The 23,112-nt window shown below is 44.5% G+C and overlaps 1 protein-coding gene across 2 annotated transcripts; it reads right to left on the bottom strand.

Moving 5' to 3' along the window:
• Positions 1 to 2,890: 2,890 nt before the first annotated feature.
• Positions 2,891 to 22,687, bottom strand: CPT2 (carnitine palmitoyltransferase 2). 2 transcript variants are annotated; one of them, XM_028513181.2, is made up of 5 exons: positions 22,434 to 22,687; positions 14,138 to 14,218; positions 10,535 to 10,641; positions 5,329 to 6,633; positions 2,891 to 3,764 (listed from the first exon to the last, which is right to left on the bottom strand). In XM_028513181.2, exons 1-5 carry the CDS (start codon positions 22,583 to 22,585, stop codon positions 3,433 to 3,435), a joined length of 1,977 nt encoding a protein of 658 aa, XP_028368982.1. In that variant the 5' UTR covers positions 22,586 to 22,687; the 3' UTR covers positions 2,891 to 3,432. The 2 variants fall into 2 exon arrangements, with proteins under 2 accessions (XP_028368982.1, XP_028368984.1); XM_028513183.2 differs by lacking the exon at positions 10,535 to 10,641 and having other exon boundaries at positions 22,434 to 22,571.
• Positions 22,688 to 23,112: the final 425 nt, after the last annotated feature.

The raw sequence follows: 23,112 nt of genomic DNA, 5'->3' as shown, positions 1-23,112 counted from the left end.
TGAGGCGGAAGTCAGTGTGAAAGTTCTGTGCTGTCGGCCTCCATGCCCCCGGTAGCTCCTGGTCCTTGTTTGTTGCCTTTGTGGTCACACTTCTGTGTGCTGGCCCCAGACAGCTCTGTGGAGGAGTGGGGATGGCAGTCATAGGCCTGGTTCCCTGGGTCTGAAGACCCCCACACAGTGGACAGAGTGGTTTAATGCACAGTAAGGCCGTGAGGGCATGTGCATGCCTTCCCACTAGTGAATCCACCATTTGGAAAACCTATTATAAGAGACCTTATTTCTCCAGTGTTCTTCAGGAACCTGGAATTCTTTGGAAGCAAAATTAGTGTTTCATTTTCTGAATGGCCCACTCCCAGGATGGTTGTGGGACACTAGGAAGGGGATCCTCCAATTTCAGGTAAAGGTGGCTATGTCTAAAAGTGGTGAAGGGGCGCCTACCTTCTCCCCTCTCCGGTCTGGCAGCTACATCTCGTTTCCTCTAGGTTTCGTGTTCCTGGTTCCCTGTGGGCCTGCTCTTCTCTGTCTTGGACATCAGCCCTTCCTCAGCCAGCAGGCCTTCCAGCCCCCTGCCCCCTGGGTCGAGTCCCCTTCCCTGCCTGAAAGCAAACAAATGGAAGCAACTGGCTGGGTTTCTGTACCAGCTGGTACATGTTAAGCTCATAAAGACATACTAAAAGGATCTCGAGGTTTTGTTTATATTTTAAATTACCTTCTCATCTTTCAGGAGATAAAGGAACCAAAAAACCATTAATTAAAAGGAAAACATAAAGTAGATTATGTCAATAAATGCAGAAGTATTTAGTAAAATGCAGCAGCCATTAAAAAACAGAACCACAGAAACCCTTTGCAAAGTAGAAACAGAAAGGAACTACCCTCACCTCAAAGGGCATCTACAGAAAACCTAGAACAGGTGAGGTGTTAACCCCCCCGAGACAAGGGTGCCCTCAGTCACAGTTGTGCATCATGCTTGCGGGTACCCCGCAGTGGGGTGAGAATAAAAAGGGTAAAGGACTGAAAAGGAAGAAACAACTCATTTTTCAGATTAGTATTTTCTGTTTAAAAAAACCCAAAAGCATGAACACGTTCTGGATTTAAGATCAATATACAGAAATCAAATACATTTCAATACACTGGCAACATGCAAAATATAATTCAAAAAAGTGCCGTTTAAAATAGCAAAAAAAAAATCCTGATCAGTGTGGCTCAGTGGGCTGGGCATTGTCCTGAAAAGCAAAAGGTCACTGGCTCAATTCCCCATCTAGGCACATGCCTGGGTTTCGGGCCACTTCCTGGACAGGGGTGTGCCAGAGACAACTGATCGATGTTTCTCTCCTCTTTCTCCCTTCCTAAAAAAAAATACACTTTAAAAAATAAATATCAATAAAAAATAGAGATTTAAGTCTATGGAAGAGGTTCCTGTCCTCAACAGAAAATTATTAAACTTTACTGAAAGGTGTTAAAGCCTAAATAAATGGAAACCTATACTATTAGTAATGGGTAGGAAGACAATATTATAAAGATAATTTTCAACAAATGCATTTACATATTCTTGTCAAAAAATCTCAATTTTCTTTTTAAACAGAACTTTATTCTGAAATCGATGATACAACACAGGTGGGAGACTGCCTCTACCAGACACAACACACTCAGAACAGTAGCAATTAAGTCAGCGTGGTTTTGGCACTCTGGTACAAACAGACCCGTGTAGGTACAAAGACTGGTCAATGACAGCTGATGCTGCAGATCAGTGGGGAAATTACTAACTCATCCATAAAGTGCTGGGCTAGTTGTGTTACCCTTCTACAATAGAATAAAATTGGGCCCCTACTTCACTCCACACACACGAGTCTGTTCCAAGGTTAGCTGTTTTGAGAGCTTTGGTATTACAGTGTGTTTGAATAGAAGGGCCTTGGGCTCAGTGTCTGACTTGCTGCACACCCCTGCGCAAGTACTTTTCCTCTCAGGACCCCATTTTCTCCATGTGAAAATGAGTGCACTTTAGCTCGGACATTGCTCCTCAATGAGGTTAGTCAACACAATGGTGCATGTCTTCTGAGCCCTGCCCTCATCACCCTGGAATTCAGTTCCCTGCCCCACACTTTAGGACCTCAGTCTGCCATCTCGTAGTAGCAGAAGGCAAAGCTGCTAGAAGTGGGGACAGTGGAAGATGAGAGTGGATGAACATGCTTTACCTGTATCGCTACAGCTCATTCCACCCCCGTGTTACCAGAATTGCCCTCGTCTTACAGAACTCACAGCCTGGAAAGGCAAAATAACTTGTGGTCACAAAGCAAGGACCTGGCAGAACGAGGATGCCAGGGACTCGGGTGTCCCTGGTCGTGGTTCATGAGTGAGAGCAGCACTGTTTCGTGTGCGCTGGCAGCCCTCTCGAGTCTGATCAGACCACCGAATGCAGAGGACCTGGTACCTGCTGGTTATTCGTTAAATAATCACCGAGTGAAGAGTGGGTGGAGTCAGGTGAGAGGACATGCAGGCACGTGTGTGTGAACTGTAAGGAGGACTGGATGAGACAGTACATGGGAAGTGTGTGGTGCCTGGCTCACACCAGAATTCAAATCCCAGCTGTCCAGTAACTCACTGGGCAAGCCACTGGGAGTGCAGATAAAATTAAACACCAACAAAAACCTTTCCTTTTCAAAAAAATAACACCACCCTTCCTTTCATGTTACAGCAGTGTTCTAACAGTAAATTGTTAAAATTCTATGATCACATCACTCAATGGACAAGTTTCAAGTGCAAAATGTACAAAGTGATCACTTCTGCATCAGGCCATGATTAGCACATAAGATTCAACTGGTTTAAATAAATACACACCAATTATAAATCTTCATTTGGCTGGAAGACTAGTCAAGTACAAATCCCTAAATCCATGGGAATAACTTTTATTGCAGGACTATCCGAATCAAGCATCGGCAATTCATTCAGAAAAATAAAGAGGATTTTTAAAGAGAGGATGTCCCAGGACAAAGCAGCAAATGTACAGGGAACATGAAACAGCGTCTCCCACCATCACCAGAAGAGCCAGGAGCCAATGGGAACGTCCTGAGCTTACTGAATTTATTGTTGGAAAGTTCTTCGTAGAGATTAGGAAATTAGGTTAAAAAAAAAAAAAACATCTCCAAGCAACAATTAAATTTTATTTCTGCTTCAACAATAAATATCCTGAGTTATTTTTCCAAATCCTACCTCCTGACCAAATACCCGTAAAATTGAAATCTCACATTATTTTTCATTGTGATCTAATTCCACTTAGAAGTTACATGTTTAGCTTTAAAACCACATGACTTGAAAGCTCAGGCTGCACAGGCACCTCATAATACATTTCATTAGTCACAGAATAGCACCTATTGGCTACAGGGGCCTTAATTTTCATGTTGATGAAGTGATGGGGGCTCTTAACCTGCCCAGTAGCTAAGTTTTGATGGATTTACCTTCCATGGCATCAAACATGTCCTCTAAGGCCTTGTGCACACACTGGAGAAACTCCCGGGCATTGCGGCCTGGGTAGCAGGAGACATTGCAGCCTATCCAGTTGTCATGAACAGCATACCCAATGCCAAAGCCATCAGGGACCACGGGGGCAAAGCCGCCAATGTTCACTGCTGGACTGGTCAGCGTGCTTGTGGACAAGATGTTGTGGTTTATCTGCCTGTATGCAGGGTCCAGATACAGCTCAGGCAAGGCAACCCCTTTGGCTGCTGCCAGGTACCGCAGAGCAAATAAGTGTCGGTCAAAGCCCTGGCCTGCAGGAGACAAAACAAAAAACAGTCTCAGAATCGCAGAACTGAAAGGCACTTCGCCAAACCTCCCACCCTCGCAGAAGTCCCCTCCACAGCATCCTGGGGAGAAGAAGGGTCTGTCTACCTCTGCCTGCACACCTCCAGCTCACCAACCTCTGAAGCAGCTCATTCTAGAATATTTTCTTAAGAAAAAGCTGTCAACAGCTGAGTTAAAAATGAGTGTCAAATGATTTTAAAAGTCTGAAACTAAGTCAATTTAGTCAAACACTCAAAAGTGAGTACATGAAGAGAGCTCCAGACTCAAAAACTAAGACAAAACGCAAAGTCCAAGTCAAGTGTAAAACAACAGTGAGTCGGTGGAACGAACTGGAAAGGGCTCTAATTCACCTTCACTGCTCATTTCTTTTTTTTCCCCCCCAAATATTTTATTTAAATATTAAATTAAAAAACATACATCCACTAATCATTTGGCATACATTTGTCATTGCTAACATAAGAAACAAAAATAATTCAGTTGTGGTAAAAAAAAAAAAAACCGTATACATTTTAATCAGATCGCTTAGTGCCTTCCACCAGGCCACCGCATTCACGCGAGAACTGCGCGGCTGAGGAACCCGGAGCACACACGTAACACACACATCACACACACGTAGAAACAAGACACACAGCCTGACTGACAGCGACGAGAGAGAAAACCACCATGTGGAAGTAAAGTGCTTGTCGTGGTTCAGAGGCCTTTGATCTCTGGCGTGACGACAGACAGGAACTTCACAAGGGGAACGGGTTCTGTGCCGGGACCCCCGTGCTACCTCCGTGCGGAGGCGAGGGCTGCGGCGGCGCCAAGCCGCCAGGTCCCCTCCCAGTCCCCAGCCTCCCTGACACGTCAGCAGGAGGCTTCGGAGATTCCTCAGCAGCCCAGGGCAAGGACAGGCCTCCCTCGGAAGCAGCCAGAGCAGCAGGAGCAGCGGCGGGAGGGACAGCTCACTGCTCATTTCCTATGGACCCCTGCGCCCGTGGCCTCAGCCGCGGGCCTGTGAAATGGAGAAGGATGAGACCAGAGGTCTCTTTTAGTGCCAGAATTTGGCTGCATGAAAGGATTGGACTATATGACCCTCCAGGTCCTTTCCAGGTCTCAGATTTTGGCACAAAGAGACAAAGAAGGATGACACTTTGGTCTGAGAAGAGCTGCTGAGACGACCTGTTTACAGGGAGTCAACACACCACATCTGAAGTGAAGAGGGGCTGCAGAGTTAGAAACCCTAAATTGTCAAAACTGAGTCTAACGGCCAATAAACAGAGAACCGCGTGTCACAGCTGAAAGTGACCTTCAGTGAGGATAGTTAGATGCATTTCATCATCCCAGCTTAGGAGAGCACATTTTGACCTCTAGTGTCCCGTCTGGCTGTTCAGACTATTAGGGTAGAAAAAAGTAATCACCCGGGAGCTGGCAGACAGATTAAACCTAGGGAAGGGGAGGAAATCAGATGTGGAGCAGAGCATTACTGAGGCGTACCCCAGTGCTGAGGGCAACAAGACCGAAGGGCAACCTCCCCACCCCCCGTCTCACCCATGGCTGCTTCTCTGGTCAGCTGGCCGTGGTATTTGGAGCACTCGGCCATCATCTGCTGAAGCTCTCCCGCGCTGTGCTTGGAGGGCTCCCTGACGAAGGCCTCAGAGCACCTCCTCGTGAAGACGGAGGCGGGGCGGATGGTCTCGGTGCGCCCGTGCTTGAATGCCGCGGTGCTGCAGGACTCGTACGTGGCCACCGTCTTGCCGTACTGCCGCAAAAAGGCCATCTGGAAGGCCAGCTGGGCCACTGAGTCAGGGCTCAGCTTCTGCTTCTTCAAGAATTCTTTGCCTCCTCTATGAAACTGGATGAAGTCAATGGTGAGGGTTTTCATGGTGGCATCGAACTTCTCCTTGGCAGCGCTGATGCCAGTCTTTATGGCATCGTTCAGCCTGAACTGGAGTTTCTGCACCGCCACAGAAGAGTCTGTGCTGGCCGGCTGGCCCTGCGGGGTGATGGCAGGGGCCTGAGTGCTGTCTTTAAACACTTCATTGAAAAACCTGAGCACTGCGACACCATCGCCCCAAGCGTGCTCAAAGTGGACAGCGGCAGTGCCGTCCTTGGCTATAATGAGGTTGAAGGATTTATCAAACCAGCGGTTTGAGCCATCACCATGCAGCATGTTGTGGGACAAGTGGACAAGGTCCTTAATGGGGAAGTCATCTAGGCAGAGGCAGAACACAGCAGAGTCCACCTTCCTCAGGGCCTCCTCATTGCCGCCACTCTCTAGCTTCTGTCTGAGCTCTGCCCACACATCTCGGTTCTCACTGGTCAGATACGCCAGTGGGAACTCAGGGGCAGGGCTATTGTCCGAGAGAATGTACTTCAGATGGGCCTGGATTTCAGAGGCGCTCACAATGTTCCCATCTCGATCCAGGACATCAAAGACATAGAAGTTTCCTTTTCTCAGGACCAGGAGGTGCCTGGCCTTGTCATCAGTGATGAGTTCGTCCCGACTGGGTCTAGGTAAACGAGTCGAATTGAAAAGCCGAAAATACTGGGACATATCCAGTGGATATGCATTGACCAAGTAGGCACCATACCAAGACAGAGAGGAAGGCACAAAGCGTATGAGTCTCTTGAAGGTATCAGTGTCACTTTTGACAGGGTTCAGGTGAAACACTTCTGGTTCCAGAAGGCCGGCCCGGAGCGTCTTCATAAAGCGGACAGCAGACACGGTCATGTTGGTTGCTCGGGTGAGCTGGTCATTATACTCAGGCTTCGGGTCAGGGTTGAATGCCATAAATGGGTTAAAGTTCAGGACAATGGAGTCTCGAGCAGTTAAGTACATATCAAACCAGGGGCCTAAAATATATAAATAAAAAAAAGAACAACATAAAAAGTTAATGCAGGCCCTAAAAATATAATTTGAGAAAGAAAAAACAATCAAGCATATGCAAAAGTAATGACAACCTCCAGTGGGAGGAATTTCCTAGTTATTTTTCCACTCTGTAATAATTCATGTTATAGAAACAGGATCATATACAATGTGGCATTTTACATATGGCTTCTATCCCTTATAATAATGTTTCTGAGGTTTATCCATGTTGTAGCATGTATCAGTTCTTCATTTCTTTTCGTGGCTGAATAATGCTCCATTATATAAATATAGCACATTTTGTTTATCCATTCATCAGCTGATGGGTATTTGGGTTGTTTCATTTTTGGTTATTACGAATGATGCTGGTACGTACAAGTTCTGTGTGCATATATGTTCCCAATTCTCTTGAGGGTATATTAATAGCAAGGAGTGGAACTGGTGGGTCACGAGGTAAGTGTGTGTTTAACATTCTGAGGAGCTGCTGGGGTGCTTCCTGAGGGGCCGCACGGCGACCACCAGCAGGGCGTGAGGGTTCCAGTTTCCCCACATCCTTCACAGTGTCTGTTATCGTTTGTCTTTCTGACGGAGCCAATCCAGTGAGTAACCAGCACTGTGATTTTGATTTGCATTCCCCTAATGTTTGTTAATTGCATTTCCTTCCTCATTTTGTTTTCTTTCTTGACTCTTAAATGAATAAAATACACTAACACCTTTAAGCTAAAACAAAGTAGTTGTTAATTCCCACCCCAACTCCTTAGGGTTCCCTTGCCCTGTCTCCTTTCAGAGACACATTCACACTCACTGTCTCCCAAACATGGGGCAGGTCTTCGCCACTGTTCTGTGTATCATGCACACTGGTGCACGCACTCTTTTGGGACATGCTCAAAAAGCAGTCAGAGATGACCCTGAGTGTGTGTGGACCACTCAAACCAGCTCTCTGCACTCCAGTGGGTGTTTTGCTTGTAAAAATACCAGAAGCAGTCGTAAAAAGCAGTATTTTATCAGAAAATGTGTCTTCAAAGGAAGTCCCTGCCGGGATTAGCAAGCATGGATGAACTCTGCTATTAAAGGCCACTTTCCACTAGAGTAAATAATTTTCACATGTAAAGCACTGGGGAAAGGATTAATAAATACAAAAGTAATCTATTATTCATTTGTTGGGCCACTTATACCACGTCACTCCTTGAGAATCAGGCCCTGGTCCAGGGGATCTAGAAAGGAACAGGACATGGACTTCGATTTGAAAGATCAGTGGTGCGGGAGACAAACAAAACTGAACAATGAAATGCACTGCAACAGTAAGAGAAAAGACACACTAAGGAGCAGGTGTGTGAAACACATTTGATGGAAAAAGATGTGAATTTATGCCTCTGATCCCTTCAGTAAAATAATTTTGAAAAGACAAAAACCAATAAGGCAAAGACAACAAAAGAAGAGAAAAGAGCAAATACTAGAAGATGAAAAGCATTTATTTAGGCCACTGGTAATGACTAAAGCAGACTCAAGAAAGCCGGCCCTAAGCCGAGAGCAGAGAATGACAAGAAATAACATGATGTGCAGATTCCCAGGGGGCTCAGGAATCGACAGCCAACACATCTGGTTGAAGAGTTATGTAATTAGACTCCCACTCCCACCTCCCAGATACTCTTCCCACTCCAGTAGAAGACTTAAGTTTTATTCTCTGGAAAAAGTAAAATTGTGAGACATAAATCTCAGTTGAGATCTCAAGCTTCTTCCCACTTCTAAACAATAGTGACCAGGAAAATACCTTTTGGCAGTTTTCTGGAAAAGCCTTCCCTGGGAGCCTAACCCACAGACACTGACCCAAGGGGCACCCGAGGACCTGGCTGAGCCAGAGCGCATTACAGTGAAGCTGTGACTGACAACCCCACCCTCGTCCACAGAGCCTACGGCTGCCTTTTACTACCTCATTCAATCCTCAAAAGAAGAGGATTGTGAGGCACCTGAAAAAGAGGGCAAAACAAACCAACCACAGCAACTACAGGTGATGAGAAAGGTGAAAACTTAAAAGATTCCCAGATAAACTATTAAGGACATAGAAAGCTAAACATAAGAAAGTATAAACTAACAGTTGACTTCAGGAAAAACAAAAAGTTCATATCAGAAAGAAAAAACAATCCCAGTGTGCTATATGACTCAGCTGACAACAGCATTTACATGATTATAACAGTGTAAATGCTGAATACTAAAATTACTGGTGAATGCTGACCAAAATTACAAATAATTATACTGTGAAAATAAGGGATAGGGATTGGGCATGTATGAGTGTGGGTATATAGACAATGCCTAAAACAAAAAAAGTTAAAACTCAGTAATATAGGTATACCATTTAGAGAATGAGGATACATATCAAAAGGAGAAACACACCAAGACACATAATTACATTACTCAAGATTAAAGATAAGGAGAGAATCTTAAAAGCAGCAAGAGAAAAGGAAACAGCTGCCTACAAAGGAGTTCCTATAAGACTATCAGCTGATTTCTCAAAAGAAACCTTGCCTGCAAGAAGGGGCTGGAAAAAAGTATTTGAAGTCATGAAAGGTAAGGACCTACATCCAAGATTACTCTATCCAGCAAAGCTATCATTTAGAATGGAAGGGCAGATAAAGTGCTTCCCAGATAAGGTCAAGTTAAAGGAGTTCATCATCACCAAGTCATTAGTCATTATTATATAAAATGTTAAAGGGACTTACTGAGAAAAGAAGATCAAAACTATGAACAGTAAAATGACAACAAATTCACAACTATCAACAACTGTACCTAAAAAACAGAAACAAATTATGCAAACAACTAGAACAGAAACAGAATCACAGAAATGGAGTTCACATGGAGGGTTATCAGTGGGGAGGGGCGGGGAAAGAATGGGAGAAAAGGTTATAAGACAGGGAATAAGAATCATAAGTAGACACAAAAAAGACAGGGGGAGTTAAGAACAGTATAGGAAATGGAGAAGTCAAAGAACTTATACGTACAACCCATGGACATGAACTAAGGGGGGGAGATTGCTGGTGGGACAGGGGGTGCTAAGAGGAGGGGAATAAAGGGGAGAAAGAAATGGGACAACTATAATAGCATAATCAATAAAACATACTTTAAAAAATCAACCTACTTTATTTTCCATTATGCACATAATTGGCATAAAACAAAATACTAGTTTCAGGTGTACCCTATGATGATTCCATATTTATATTTATCGTGATACTGTGAAATGATCACCACAGTAAGTTAGTTAACATCCATTCCCATACACAGTTACAAAATCAATTTTCTTATGATGAGAATTCTTAAGGTCTGCACTCTGAGCAATTTTACAATACAGTATATTAACTGCAGTCACCATGTTGTGCCTTACGTCCCTGACTAACTGTACAACTGGATGTCTGTGCCTTTTCATCACCTTTGGCAAGCACCCTACCCGAGTCTTGAAGGAAGAAATTTCCCAGGTAAAAGTTGGCAGCGGAGGCAACATGAGTAAAGGCACACAAGAATTAATGGGCTGAGGAAATGCATTGTTCTGCTCTGTTGAAGCATGCAGTGTGGCAGAGAGAACAGTAAGAGCAAAGACTGGAGAGGGCCCTTAGACCAGACTGTGAAGGAACTAGAACGATGCACACAGGGACTTCATCCTGCATCCGCTTCAGAGAGAACCAATGATCAGTGCTGTCCTGACCCCGCCTGCAGAGGAAGCAAGCCGTTGATCTTGAGCATGAACTCAGCCTTATCGTTTACCTCAGGGAGAGAGAATGACATCATTTCAGTGTGGTCCCACCAAAGATATTTTTGAGACCGAACAGGAGAGAGCTGCCTTACTTTCAGTTACAGAGGGCTCGGGGAAAAGTTATGCCTGCAGCCCGGCCTACCTACCTGAAATGTAGCTCGTGTGTTTATTCTGCTTGTCCTGAGCAACCAGCTGCTTGTGCAGTTCTTGTCCGATCCCATTTTCAAAACTCTTGCAAAGTTCTTCCGTTTTCCTGAAATGTTCAGGAAAAGACAGAATCAAATAATGGCAGAAAGTACATGATTTTTAGATTCATGACCAAAAACTCATACACAGAACTTTGAGTCCCCAATAGTGTACCCTAGAACCTAGGACCAAGATCGAAAGTACTCTGATCAGAAGAACAAGAATAAATCCAAAACGAATAAATATAAGATACCTTATTTTTTATCCTCACCTGAGGATATGCTTACTGATGTCTAGAGACAAGAACAGAGAAAGAGAAACACCGAGGTGAGAGAGAAATATCAATCGGCCGCCTCTCATATGCGCCCCAACCAGGGACCGAACCTCGACCTTTCGGTTTATAGGATGATGCTCCACCCACCTGAGCCACCCAGGCCAAGGCTCGCATATCTTTTTTAAATGACTGACTGGGGAGTTCCAGCCAAGGTGGAGGCGCAGGTAGAAACCCTTCGCTTCCTTGCACAACCAAAAGGAGGATACCAACCAATCTAAAATCAATAAACCACCAGAAGTGCCAGAAAAATCAAACTGCATGAAACTGCAACAACCAAGGAATTAAAGAAACAGTCAGTCAGAACAACCAGACTGGTAAGGCGGAAGGGGGAGAAAAACCGCAGTGAGGCAGCAGACCATGGGGGTGGGGCTGGCTGCAGGGAGGGGGCAGGCTGCATGGGAGGGGCTGTCTTTATGCCAAACTAAGACTCAGAGCTGACTGTGGACTGTGGCGACTGCCACAGTGGGAGAAACTCCCAGTCTCACATGAGAGTGTGTTAGAAAGTGTGCTCGAGACAAGCAGGGAAGCTGCTCTGTTCCCTCTCTGGCTGCTCCCTTATAGGCCCCTCCGCAGGGCAGCAAGAAGGATTGCTCTGCCCAGGTGAATACCTAAGGCCCCGCCCCCTTACAACTTAACAGGTGCAAACTAATATGGCCTAAATGAAAGAACAAAGCAAAACATCAGAAAGAGAGCTAAACAAGGAGGAGATAGCCAACCAACCTGTCTGGTGGAGAATTTAAAGCCCTGGTAATCAAAATGCTCACAGAACTGACTGAGCTTGGTCAAAAAGTGAAAAAACAAATGAAAGATACCCAAAATGAAATAAAGTAAAATATTCAGGGAACCAACAGGAAGAGGAAGGAAACCAGGACTCAAAGCAACAATTTGTTACCAAAAGGAAGAAATAAACATCCAACCAGAACAGAATGAAGAAACAAGAATCCAAAAAAATGAACAGAGGCTGAGGAATCTCTGGGACAACCTGAAATGTTCCAATATCCAAATTATAGCGGTGCCAGAACAACAGCAAGACATTAAAAACTTGTTTGAACAAATAATGAAGGAAAACTTCCCCAATCTGGTAAAGGAAATAGACTTCCAGGAAGTCCAGGAAGCCCACAGAATCCCAAAGAAGTTGGACCCAAAGAGGAACACACCAAGGCACATCATCATAAAGCTATCCAAGATTAAAGACAAATAGACAATCTTAAAAGCAGCAAGAGGGAAGGAAAGCGTCACCTACAAAGGAGTGCCCATAAGACTATCAGCTGATTTCTCAAAAGAAACCTTGCAGGCAAGAAGGGGCTGGAAAGAAGTATTCCAAGTCATGAAAGGCAAGGACCTACATCCAAGATTACTCTATCCAGCAAAGTTATCATTTAGAATGGAAGGGCAGATAAAGTGCTTCCCAGATAAGGTCAAGTTAAAGGAGTTCATCATCACCAAGTCATTAGTCATTATTATATAAAATGTTAAAGGGGCTTATCTAAGAAAAGATCAAAACTATGAACAGTAAAATGACAACAAACTCACAACTACCAACAAATGAACCTAAAAAAAAAATAAAAGAAAGAAAAACAACAAAAACTAGAACAGGAAAAGAATCAGAGGAATGGACATCACACGGAGGGTTTTCAGTGAGCAGGGGGAGGGGAAGAATAGGGGGAAAAGGAACAGGGAAGAAGAAGCATAAGTGGTAGGCATTAAATAGACAGGGAGAGGCAAAAATGGTATAGGAAACAGAGGACTCAAACAATTTACATGTTCAACCTATGGACATGAACTAAGGGGTATGGGGGATGCTGGAGGGTTGGGGGGGTGCAGGATGAAGGGGGGATTAAGGGGGGGAAATTGGGAAAACTGTAATAGCATAATCAATAAAATATAATTAAAAAATAAATTAAAAATAAATGACTAGGATAATTAGTCAACATCGCATAAAACTATCTGTAATCTCAGAGGCAGGCAGGGTGGCATGGACAAAAGGATATAAGCTTTGGGGTCAAAAAGAGCTAAGTCTGAATTCTAGCTCTGTCACTTTCAAACTGTGGCACCTGCAGGAAGTTCCTTGGTCTGAGTTTCAGTTTCTTTGTGCATAAAACAGAGATCATACACCACCTTACAAGATGAAAAAATATTTATAAAGCTACAGATTTTGGATAGTTTGAAACATATTTAATAACTGGGAGCTGTTAAACTATCACCATATCAACAGAAGTTTCAAGAGACTAATAAAAAATACTTAAAAGTAGAGGACTAGATTATGAACAGTTCATCTGTGTTTTTCCATCACTGTCCAGTGAAGGACTCTGTGGTTTCAAAGACAATGCCAGCTACCTGCACAAAAAAATCCCATCACAGAAAGAGTACTACGCTAGGATGTAAGACCTTAATACGATCCACTTTTTTACAATATCCAGTATTATTTCCCAATTCCATGCTGTATTACTTTCCTACAATAACAACGTATCACAAACTGGAGAGCTCAAAATAGCAGGAATTTACTCTCTCATAGGTTTGGAGGCTAGAAGTACAAAATCAAGGCATTGACAGTATCATATTTTCTCTGAAGACTCTAGAGGAGAAGCTACTCATGCCTTTCTCTTAGCTTCTGTGATTTCCCAGCTATCCTCGGCATTCCTTGGCTTGCTGACGTACCACCATCTCCGCCTTCATCATCACATAGCTGTCTCCGTTTCTTCTCTTCTTGTAAGGACACCAGTCACATTGGATTAAGGACACATCCTATTCCAGTATCATCTCACCTTAGCTGGTTACATCTGTAACGACCTCACTTGTAAATAAGCTCATGTACTGAAGTTCTGAAAAGAGCATGAATTTTGGGGGTGCACTATCCAACCCAGCACACATGCTCACCAAGCAAACCTCTGGTCTGCCATATGCTCTCCTCAATGGATCTCCTCACCAGGAGCACATGCCTGCTGCAAATGGCCAATACCAGCAAGCCTCCCAGGTACATCTGCCAAGATTCTGTGCAAATTTGCCATTCTGGCTTATAAACTATCACCTGTTGAGTCTGGTTAGAGAGATCTGGTTAGCCCTTCATGAGTAAAAAACTTATTTCCTGAATTTACAAATGTAGAGATCAGGTCCCAGGTCCCTGGAAGCCCAATCAAATTGCAGATTCTTCCTGAAGCACAGTGCCCCATTACTTGCCAGCTTCTCTTGAACCACCCAACCACGGTCGTTCAGGGTTCTCAGCATTTACCTGAACTGCTCATCATCCAAGAGAGGCTTCTGCGCACTGAGGTATCTCCTAATGGTGTCTTCAAGTTTGGGAATAGGCAGCCTGAGGAGAAAGCAAGGTCGATGTAAGGGTGATATGTGAAACAGGTTAATTAGCTTCACAACCCAAACTAATAAACTAATTAATGGATAATTTCCTTCCAAACCCCCCCCCAACAATGTGAAACCACAGACAAATTAGAGTTGATAGGTTTACTGATGCTTTAAGTATCATGGGTAACTTTCTAAAAATTTTAAGTATATTTTATATTTTTAAGTAAAATAATTTTAATATATTAATAATGAATTTCATAAGCTAAATTAGTATATATAGTCTATCCAGAAAAAGTCCAGCCATTGCTAATATAACAAGAATGGTTTGCATGACATCAGTGTAACCTGGCAGCCAAGGAGAGTGGACTAGAATGTGCATGTGTGAACAATGATGACTTCACTGTACTACTCAGTGGGGGCGGTATATATGCTGTGAGTGAGCATGTGTAGTGTGTGGCCATCACGTTCAAAATGAGTGAATAGAGCAATGAATTTGCATTAAGCTTGAACATTCCTCCATAGAAACTATTCGGATGATTCAGAAGGCTTTTGGGGATGATGCAATCAGTGCAGCATAAACAAAAGTGTAGCACAAATGCTTCGAAGATGGTTGAGAATATGTTAAAAGTGACCCACGTCCTAGAAGGCCTGCCACAAGAACACCTGAGAATGTTAAATGTGTATGGGCTGCAATCAACAAAGATGGGTGACTGATGGTCTAAGAACTAGAGGCTGATCTGGGGATTCCAAAATCTACTGTGTCTGAGATTTTGACACAGGATCTTGGCATGAAATGTGTCATGGCAAAATATATTCCACAGCTTCTGCTATCAGAGCAGAAGGAATATCATGCTGGAGGTACTAATGACTTGATTCAAACTGCTACCTATGAACCAGATTTCCTCAAGAAGGTCATAATTGGAGATGAATCAGGTCTACAGCTATGATCCAGAAATGAAGGCCCAGTCGCCCCAACGGAAGTTGCCTGGTTCTCCACACCCAAAGAAAGCACAACAAAGTCACAGCAAGATCAAGATCATGTTAACTGTGTTTTTTGATTGGGAAGGCGGTGTCCATCATGAGTTTGCCCCTCCGGGCCAAACAATTAGTAAGGAGTACTACCTCAATGTTCACAGGTTGAGAGATGCAATACAAATGAAATGGCTGCATCTCATGCAGCATTTTTGGTGAAACATCAAATCACCTAGGTGACTTAGCCTCTCTACAGCCTAGATTTGACGCCCTGTGACTTCCAGCTAAAACTCAAATCACCCTTTGAAAGGGAAGAGACGTCGGACTGTTGATGCAATTCAGGAAAATACAATGAGCCCGTTGCTGGAGATTCCGACAGAGGATTTTGCAGAGTGTTTTGAACAGTGGAAGAGATGCTGGGAGAACTGTGTGAGGTCCCAAGGTGCCTATCATGAAGGATACTGAGGCATCACTGTCCTATGTACAGTGTTACTTGTATCTTCTTCAATAAATGTCTCCATTTTTCACATTACATAGCTGGGCACTTTCTGGACCGAACTTGTACACTAATAGATTCAAAATGGGGAGGTGGAAGCTACCCAAATCTCCCTGTTTCCTGGCCACAGTTATAATACCTGTGTTAGACCTGTGTCAGCTCTGATTTGAATTCTACTCTTAGTTTGAACAACTGCACTTTTCTCCCCCAAGATTAAAAAAAAAGTCATATTTTTCAATTTTCTTGCGCATTGTACAACACTGATCAATACAAAAGTGCAACACAAGTCTGTCCAAGGGCCAGCCAAAAGGGGGGGTCAACCATTGGGCCATGCCCAGCCACCAGGAGTCCTGTGAGGAAGAACCAGATCTTCCTACACCCTTTCTTATTCCTCATTCTCTGCCAGTAGATCTCAATGACAGCTACAGCAATGAAGCTACTGGGCCACATTGAAATTAAAGCACATGGACAGTATTAGTGAGGTGTACTTTCTTTTTCATGTCAATAATTTTATTGGGGCACTCTCTTTCTCTCTAAGCTTTTGGCATTTGGACACTCTGGGTCTCTGGCCCTTGCTCCCCACATGGACGGGAGGACTCGTGGGGCCAGGCGGATGCTGGGCCCACCAGGGGCTTAGGCCCTGCGTGGTTGGAAGCCCGCTCCTGGAGGCAGGGTCCCACGCTGGGCGGGTGCCTCTCGGGCTCCAGCCTCTGGGACACCATGACCCAGCGCAGCACGGCACATGGTTCCCTGAACCGCCATCCGGAGACTGAGAGCAGTGCGCCCCAGATCCTGAAAGAGAGGTGCTGCGAGAAGACGATGACTCTGAAACCCACAAGTGCACATTCCAGAGAGGATGGAGACCTGTGTGCAGGGCTGGCTTTAGGACAGATAAGGAAATGGGGAAAGTCTGGGCATGGTTTTGGCTCGTAGTCTTTTGGAGAGCAAGAGAAGCTCTGGGTCTGGTGGGAGAGAAGGGCTCAGAGCCGAAGTGCTCTCAGCCCCGCCCCCCCCAAATTGGAACCCTGTTTCCTTAAAAAGTAATAATAATAAAAATTTTATTGAAAGATAAATCCCCTAGCACCAAAACTTAATTGGAATGTGTTAGGTTACCTCTGCCAACTCAAAGGAACACTGATACTTTAAAATTATCTAAATACAGCCACCATTTAGGAAAACTGGAAAGCTGTCCATAAAATGTAGTTTAAAACCTTACTGTAACATATGCGGTGGTTCTTCAGTTCATTTCCAATGCATGGTCCATCCAAAAAATGATATAAAAAGTAAATCTGAATTATTTATAGCCATCCTGAACTGAGGTTGCATTGAGTGACCATTCACGACACTTAACAACCACAGGTCCCCTCCCAGTCACAGCAAATCCCAAACACTGACCCAGCTATTTCATAATCACAAAGTTACCCCCTGACTTTTCTCAAGATTGTTTTAATACTATAGGGACATTAATGAAAATTTACATGCTTTTTAAACAAAACTCTAAATTGGAAACAATGGTGGTTTTGTAAAAACAGTGCTTATTAAGAAGCTTCTGGAGTGTTTGCTCCACTCTGAACTTACATTAGTAGGCTAAGCCAGTTTTCAGAGTGATGATTTATATTTTAGTTACTAACACAATAGAAACTGAAGTTTCTCAATGGAATTACATTGAAGCAGTATAGATTCTGTATAAATTTTTTTTATCATGGACACAAAAAGCACTGGTTTTCTATAAAATAAAAAATAACATAATGAATATGCCAAACTTACCAGGTCTATATTTTTGCCTTATATAAAATGCCCTCAATGTAAATGCCAAATAGCAATACAGTCCACATTATCACATTATCTAATACTTGGCAGACGACGGCCAAGGTTAAGAAGGTACTGGTTCACAATGAAATGGATAAGAAAACAACCAGGAACAGAACAGTGAGCTTTTCACGAAGCTAAATTTGTTTAATTCAGACGTCTGTCCTTAAGGCAGACATTGTCCCTCTTGTTTTGTTTTGTTTTTATTTTTTGATGGGGGATGAGAGTCATTAAAGACCCTGTCTTTTAAGAAGGAATGTTGATAACAAAGACAACATTTAGAATCAGACCTAGGCTTGACTCCCAGCTCTGCCACTTAAATCTCTAGTTATATGGTTATAGGCAGCAAATTACTTGAGGTTGCTCAGACTCCATTTCTGGATCTACAAATTGGAGAAAGGAACTGCCCCACAGAGAGACCAGAAATCCCACCTGGTTAAGTCCCAACTCCACCAGCACAAAGTTATCTCCAACACATCTACTGTGTGGACAGGTTACATTCACAGCCTTTGGAATCTGGGTTTGCAGCCTGGATTCTGCCACTTACTGCCCATGTGGTCCTGGGCAAATTTCTCACCTCTCCAGTCCCCCTTTCTCCATTCCTTAAATAATAGCTCACTGAGCTATTATGAGAATTAAATGAATTTTTTATACATATAAAATTAGGAAGGTATCTGACATACAGTAAGCAATAAAACACTAAATGTACATTTATAGACATGCAGATATCTATCTATGTCCATAAATAGCTCATTCTATCTCCTTTCCATTTCCCTCCTAGTTTCCTGCTCCTGTTTCAACACCTTCCACCTCAGGCACAGAGCTTATCTGCTACTATTTCCTTCCATCTGCTTAGCAACATCCAGTTTGGCCCCATGTAACTCTTACTATGCCTTTAGAGCCCCCCTTCTGTTCTGAAAGTTTTATTCTGTAACTTCTCCAGTACTTTGCCTACCTCCTCACCTCTCTCAAAATCTGACTACAATCAACTCTCTGTGTCTGTGGGTTCCACATCTATGGATTCCACCAACTGCAGAATGAAAATATGTGGGGAAAAAAGTCACGTTGCTGACGTGTACTATGTAGTTAGGCCTATAAGTGCATGTGTAACTGAACATATACAGACTTTTTTTTCTTGTCATTGTTCCCTAAATATAACTATTAACATACTGCTTACATTGTATTAGGTACAGCAAGTAATCTGGAGATGATTTAGGGTATAAGGGAGGGTGTGTATAGGTTATATGCAAATACTGGGCCATTTTATATGAAGGACTTGCATACCTGTGAATGTGGTATTTGCAAGGGCTCCTGGAACCAATCCCCTGAGGACACTGAGAGTCCACTGTACTCTGAAAATACTAGCTTTCAAATTTCTCTCCAAAGAAAGCCCTTCCCCAACTTCTAGGAAGGACTAGCACCCTCCTTTTGCCCGCCACCTGCCATCAACATTAAACAAGTTTCTTTCCTCTCCAAATCAATTGTACCACCTTCTCTGCACCTTCACATTATCCACTCCAAGGGGTGGTGGGTTAGTAAGCCAGCTTTCCGGTGGGTAGGAGGTGAAAGCCTTATTTGTAGCACTTAACCAATTTCTGTAAATCTCCCACCAGCCCAATTTCAAACTACCAACATGGTGTCACTGAAGGTGCAGCTGGGAAGAAATGCAGGGTTGGCTCTTGTGCTTATGGTGATGTACAGGGGTGGGGCTTACCATTCATTGGGAGTCTTCCTCTGAAACCTCTCCTCAGACCTCCGCTGGCACACAGGCTGACACAGAATGGGCACTTAATAAATGTATGTCAAATGAAGCAGTTGGCTGCTCCTTCCTTTACCCACTACCCATCCCAGGACACTGCGTCCTTCTCTACTGCATGTAGTGGAATTTACGTATTTATGTCTCTTTTCCCCGTCAGACTGCTGGCTGATAACCTTGAAGGATGCAGTTAGACATTTTCTCCTCCCACCCTGCTGGTTTGACACCATCTTCTCAGTCACTTTTATGTCCTCTTGCCCTAAAAGTGCATATTTACTCAAGACCTGGTCCTCTGCCCTCTTATGACTAATCACTTTGTATCAGCAATTTTCAACCAGTGTGCCCCACGAATTTTTTAAAAAATGCAATTTAACTATTTAGTCAGGAGCACTGACCTCTTTTCCCTTAGAGTGTCAAATTAAAAAATGACAACACAATAGCTGTCCAATGTGAATGAATCAAAATTATACCTACTTTTTTATCAGATCAGCAAAAAATATATATTTTGGTGTGACACAGAATTTTAGTAATTAGTTTAGGTGTGGTCTCTGCTTTATCTAACTTGTGTTCCAGATATGACAGGTTCTCTAGAATTCAAAAGTGAGGCCAGAGTTAACAAGGTGTGGAGGATAACAGGCAAAAACAGGAATGTCTGGGTTCCAAAGGAATGCCCTTCAGGTAGATTGTCTTGACATCCACCAGGACCACTTTATCCCAATGATGACTGTATCATGTAAAAACACAAAAGACAAATAAATAAATGAATGAATGAATGAATAAACAAACAAACAAATAAATCTTCCCGCCCTGGCTGGTGTGGCTCAGAGGATTGAGTGCTGGCCTGCAGATGGAAAGGTTGCTGATTCCCAGTCAGGGCACATGCCTGGGTTGTGGGCCAGGCCCCCAGTAGGGGGGCATTTGAGAGGCAACCACACATTGATGTTTCACTCCCTCTCTCCTTACCCCTCTGTCTAAATATAAATAAATAAATATTTTTTAAAATTAAAAAATAAAAGGCAAGCAAATGACAATGTAAGGGTTCCCAGGAAGAAGGGAGCCCTAGGCCACTTGGTCAATAGGCAGCAGTGAGATCACAGGAATAAGAAGTGGGAGATCCAGCTGGACCACCTAATACAAAGGGACCACCCTGGCCAGCTAATCAGGATAGTTTCCCATTCTAGGCGTCACATCTCACTCTATCACCACAATAGCCCAATGGATGTGTGTTCCATTCCTACCTCATAGGTAAAAGCTGTGGCTCAGAGAGGCTAACTGAATTGCCTGAAGTTTACAGAGTATAAGATCCAGACTCTGAAATCAGTTCTACCAGACTTCAAAGCCAGGACTTTTCACCAAGTGTCACATCCAAGTGAATGTCAAAGGTAACACATTTTACCAGTCTAGAATCTCAGAGATAAAAGGAATTTTGTATCTAAACCCCACTTTACAACTGAGGTAATGGAGGCTTGGAGGGGGTCCTTGTTTAAGGTTATGCATGGGTGGTAGCTTCAAATTCCTACAGATTTTGTACTGTGGGTTGGGGAAAATGATCTTGAATATTCATTATTCCCAGCTTTCCAGTTCTAAAATGGAGAAAATCCCTCGGATCTTAAACCTGTATGGAGCCCAGGCAGGGACCAGAAAATCAAGGGCCATCTGCAGCTGGGCTTGGCAAACAGCAGGCAGGTTTTGTCACTCCTCACCTTTCCCCCACATACAGGCGCCTGCGGGCTTAAGGAGGAGGCGTGTCCCAGGCTTATCCTACAGGCAAAAAGAGTCTTTCTTCCTCTACCCCTACCTCTTGCCAAATTTAAATGAGACTGGGGCTAATCTCATTTTTGTTTTAGACGTCTGCACTCCCATAATTTCACAGGTACCACCTTGGGTGACTTTCCTGACAGGGTGGGGGTAGGCAGTGATGACAATGGGTTTAGGGGATCCTGAATGTGAAGAAAAACAGCAACCCAGTATCTGGGGGTGATGCCTGTTACAATCTTTGTTCTATTCATGGGGTGGGGAGCACTGGTCTCCAGCCCCTGGACTGGGAGTTTCCTGATGGCAGTTTGGAGAGAAAGACAAAAGTATCTTTGAGACAAATTTGGAATGTGGCACCAGGAACTAACTGGTGAGTAGAAAAGGTAAAGTCTGATTTTAGAGATTGAAGGAATTTGGGAACATTTCTAATATTGTAGAAGGAGGTCTGACAGTTCAGGTAAAGGCTGGAGTTTGAAGGCTGAGAATACCGGCAACTGGATTAAAGAAAATACTGGGTGAAGGAAAGGGTAAGGAGGAGGGAAAGATTTACTGGGACAGTTTTCACTGGGGAAGTAGATTCTAGGTGGTGGTTTAGAAGAGGAGGGGTAGCCTGGTGAGAAGGAATAGATATAATTTGGGTGGGCCCTAGATCTAATCCGAATAAGAATTTGGGAGGGGTATCTGAGGGCAGTACCTAGAATTCTGTGCGGGTGGGCTGCAGTTGCAGGGGGTTATGTGGGTTAGGGAGGATATTTTAGGGGGCGTGTTGAGGAAGGTTTGATAGTGGTGAAAGGTTTCCAGGTGAAGACTGGACCAAGAATGCTGAGGACCTGGGGGAGAAGATGAGTGCTGCAGTGTGCGTGGGGAACTGATGAGGGCGCTAGAAGAGCAGAGTGCTGTTGACAGGCCGTCGCGGGCGGGGGTGGGGGGCGGTGGTGCTGGGGGTTCTGGGTAACAGTGATGAGGAAGATGGAGTGCTGGGAGAAGTTGAGGGATGATAACTATTATGTATCGGGAACTGGCCTGTCCATATTTCTGGGCAAGAATTGGGACAGTCATGAAAGCACCTCAGGGAACACCCTAGGTGGAGGGATTAGAGTGGCGTTGGAGTAATGTAGGCTGATTATTTTGCAGGGGAAAATGTGAGGAACTCTTAGGGTATCTGGTTGGAAGCTGGGTTATTGGAGAGAGTTTGAGAAAGGGTCAGGACGGAGAATGTGAGAGGGCAGTGGGACGTTCTAGAATAAAATTGGCGCGTTCTGAGGTCCCTGTGTCAAGAGATTCTATAAGTCACAGGATTTCCAGACTGGGGGATGTGGCAGCGTCCCAGGTGGGAGTCTGGGGTCAGAACTGGGTTCACTAGAAGAGCCATGAGAGCCTGGAGACTGGGGCTGATCCTGGACGGAGAGTGGGCAGCGGGGACCGGCAAGGCCTCACCTGGGCAGGCTGTCCTGGTAGTGCATAGTGGGCACGATGCTGCGCTGCAGGAACTGGCCCCGCCCGGAGTCGGCGCTCAGGGGCCGGCGGGGCGCGCCCAAGCCCACGGCGGGGCCCCGCGGCCAGGCACGCAGTAGCAGGCGGGCCACCATGGTCCCGGGAGGCTGCGGAACGCGGGCGATGGGGAGTTCCGTTGCACAGATATAAGTGTGCCCGGCCGCAGACGCCGTGTCACGGACTCCAGCACAGTTCGCGTCGGCGCAGAGCGACCTCTGGCCTCCGGCACCGCCCACGGAAGGGCCGGCCCAGAGCTGGGCCCGCCCACTGTCCCCAAAGCTCCGAGGGTCCAGCCCCCTGCCTGCCCGGCGGGCCGCCACCTCCTAGCTCTTGGTTCCATTCTCCAGGCGGCGAAAAACGAAGCTCTGAAACCACTCCCTTCTCCTTTATTGGAGCAAGATGAAAACTGGAGCTGAAGGGGAAGAAAGCAGGAAAAAGTTTTGGGAATCTGATAAATTTGATCCAGGCTCTGTCCCTGGGATATCGTGGGCAAAATTTTAAACTTCTATTTCCTCACCTGAGAAATAGAGATCATGATCGTTCGGCGTACCTCCCACGATGCTAGAAACGAATTACTGACTTGGTACGTACAGTGCCTGGTGCATTGTAAATGGCGGCGATT

This window comes from Phyllostomus discolor, chromosome 5 (genome assembly GCF_004126475.2).
Source record: "Phyllostomus discolor isolate MPI-MPIP mPhyDis1 chromosome 5, mPhyDis1.pri.v3, whole genome shotgun sequence".
Classification (NCBI taxonomy): Eukaryota; Metazoa; Chordata; class Mammalia; order Chiroptera; family Phyllostomidae; genus Phyllostomus; species Phyllostomus discolor.
Note: the sequence above shows the minus strand (reverse complement) of the source record. Positions and strands in the feature narration are given on the sequence as shown.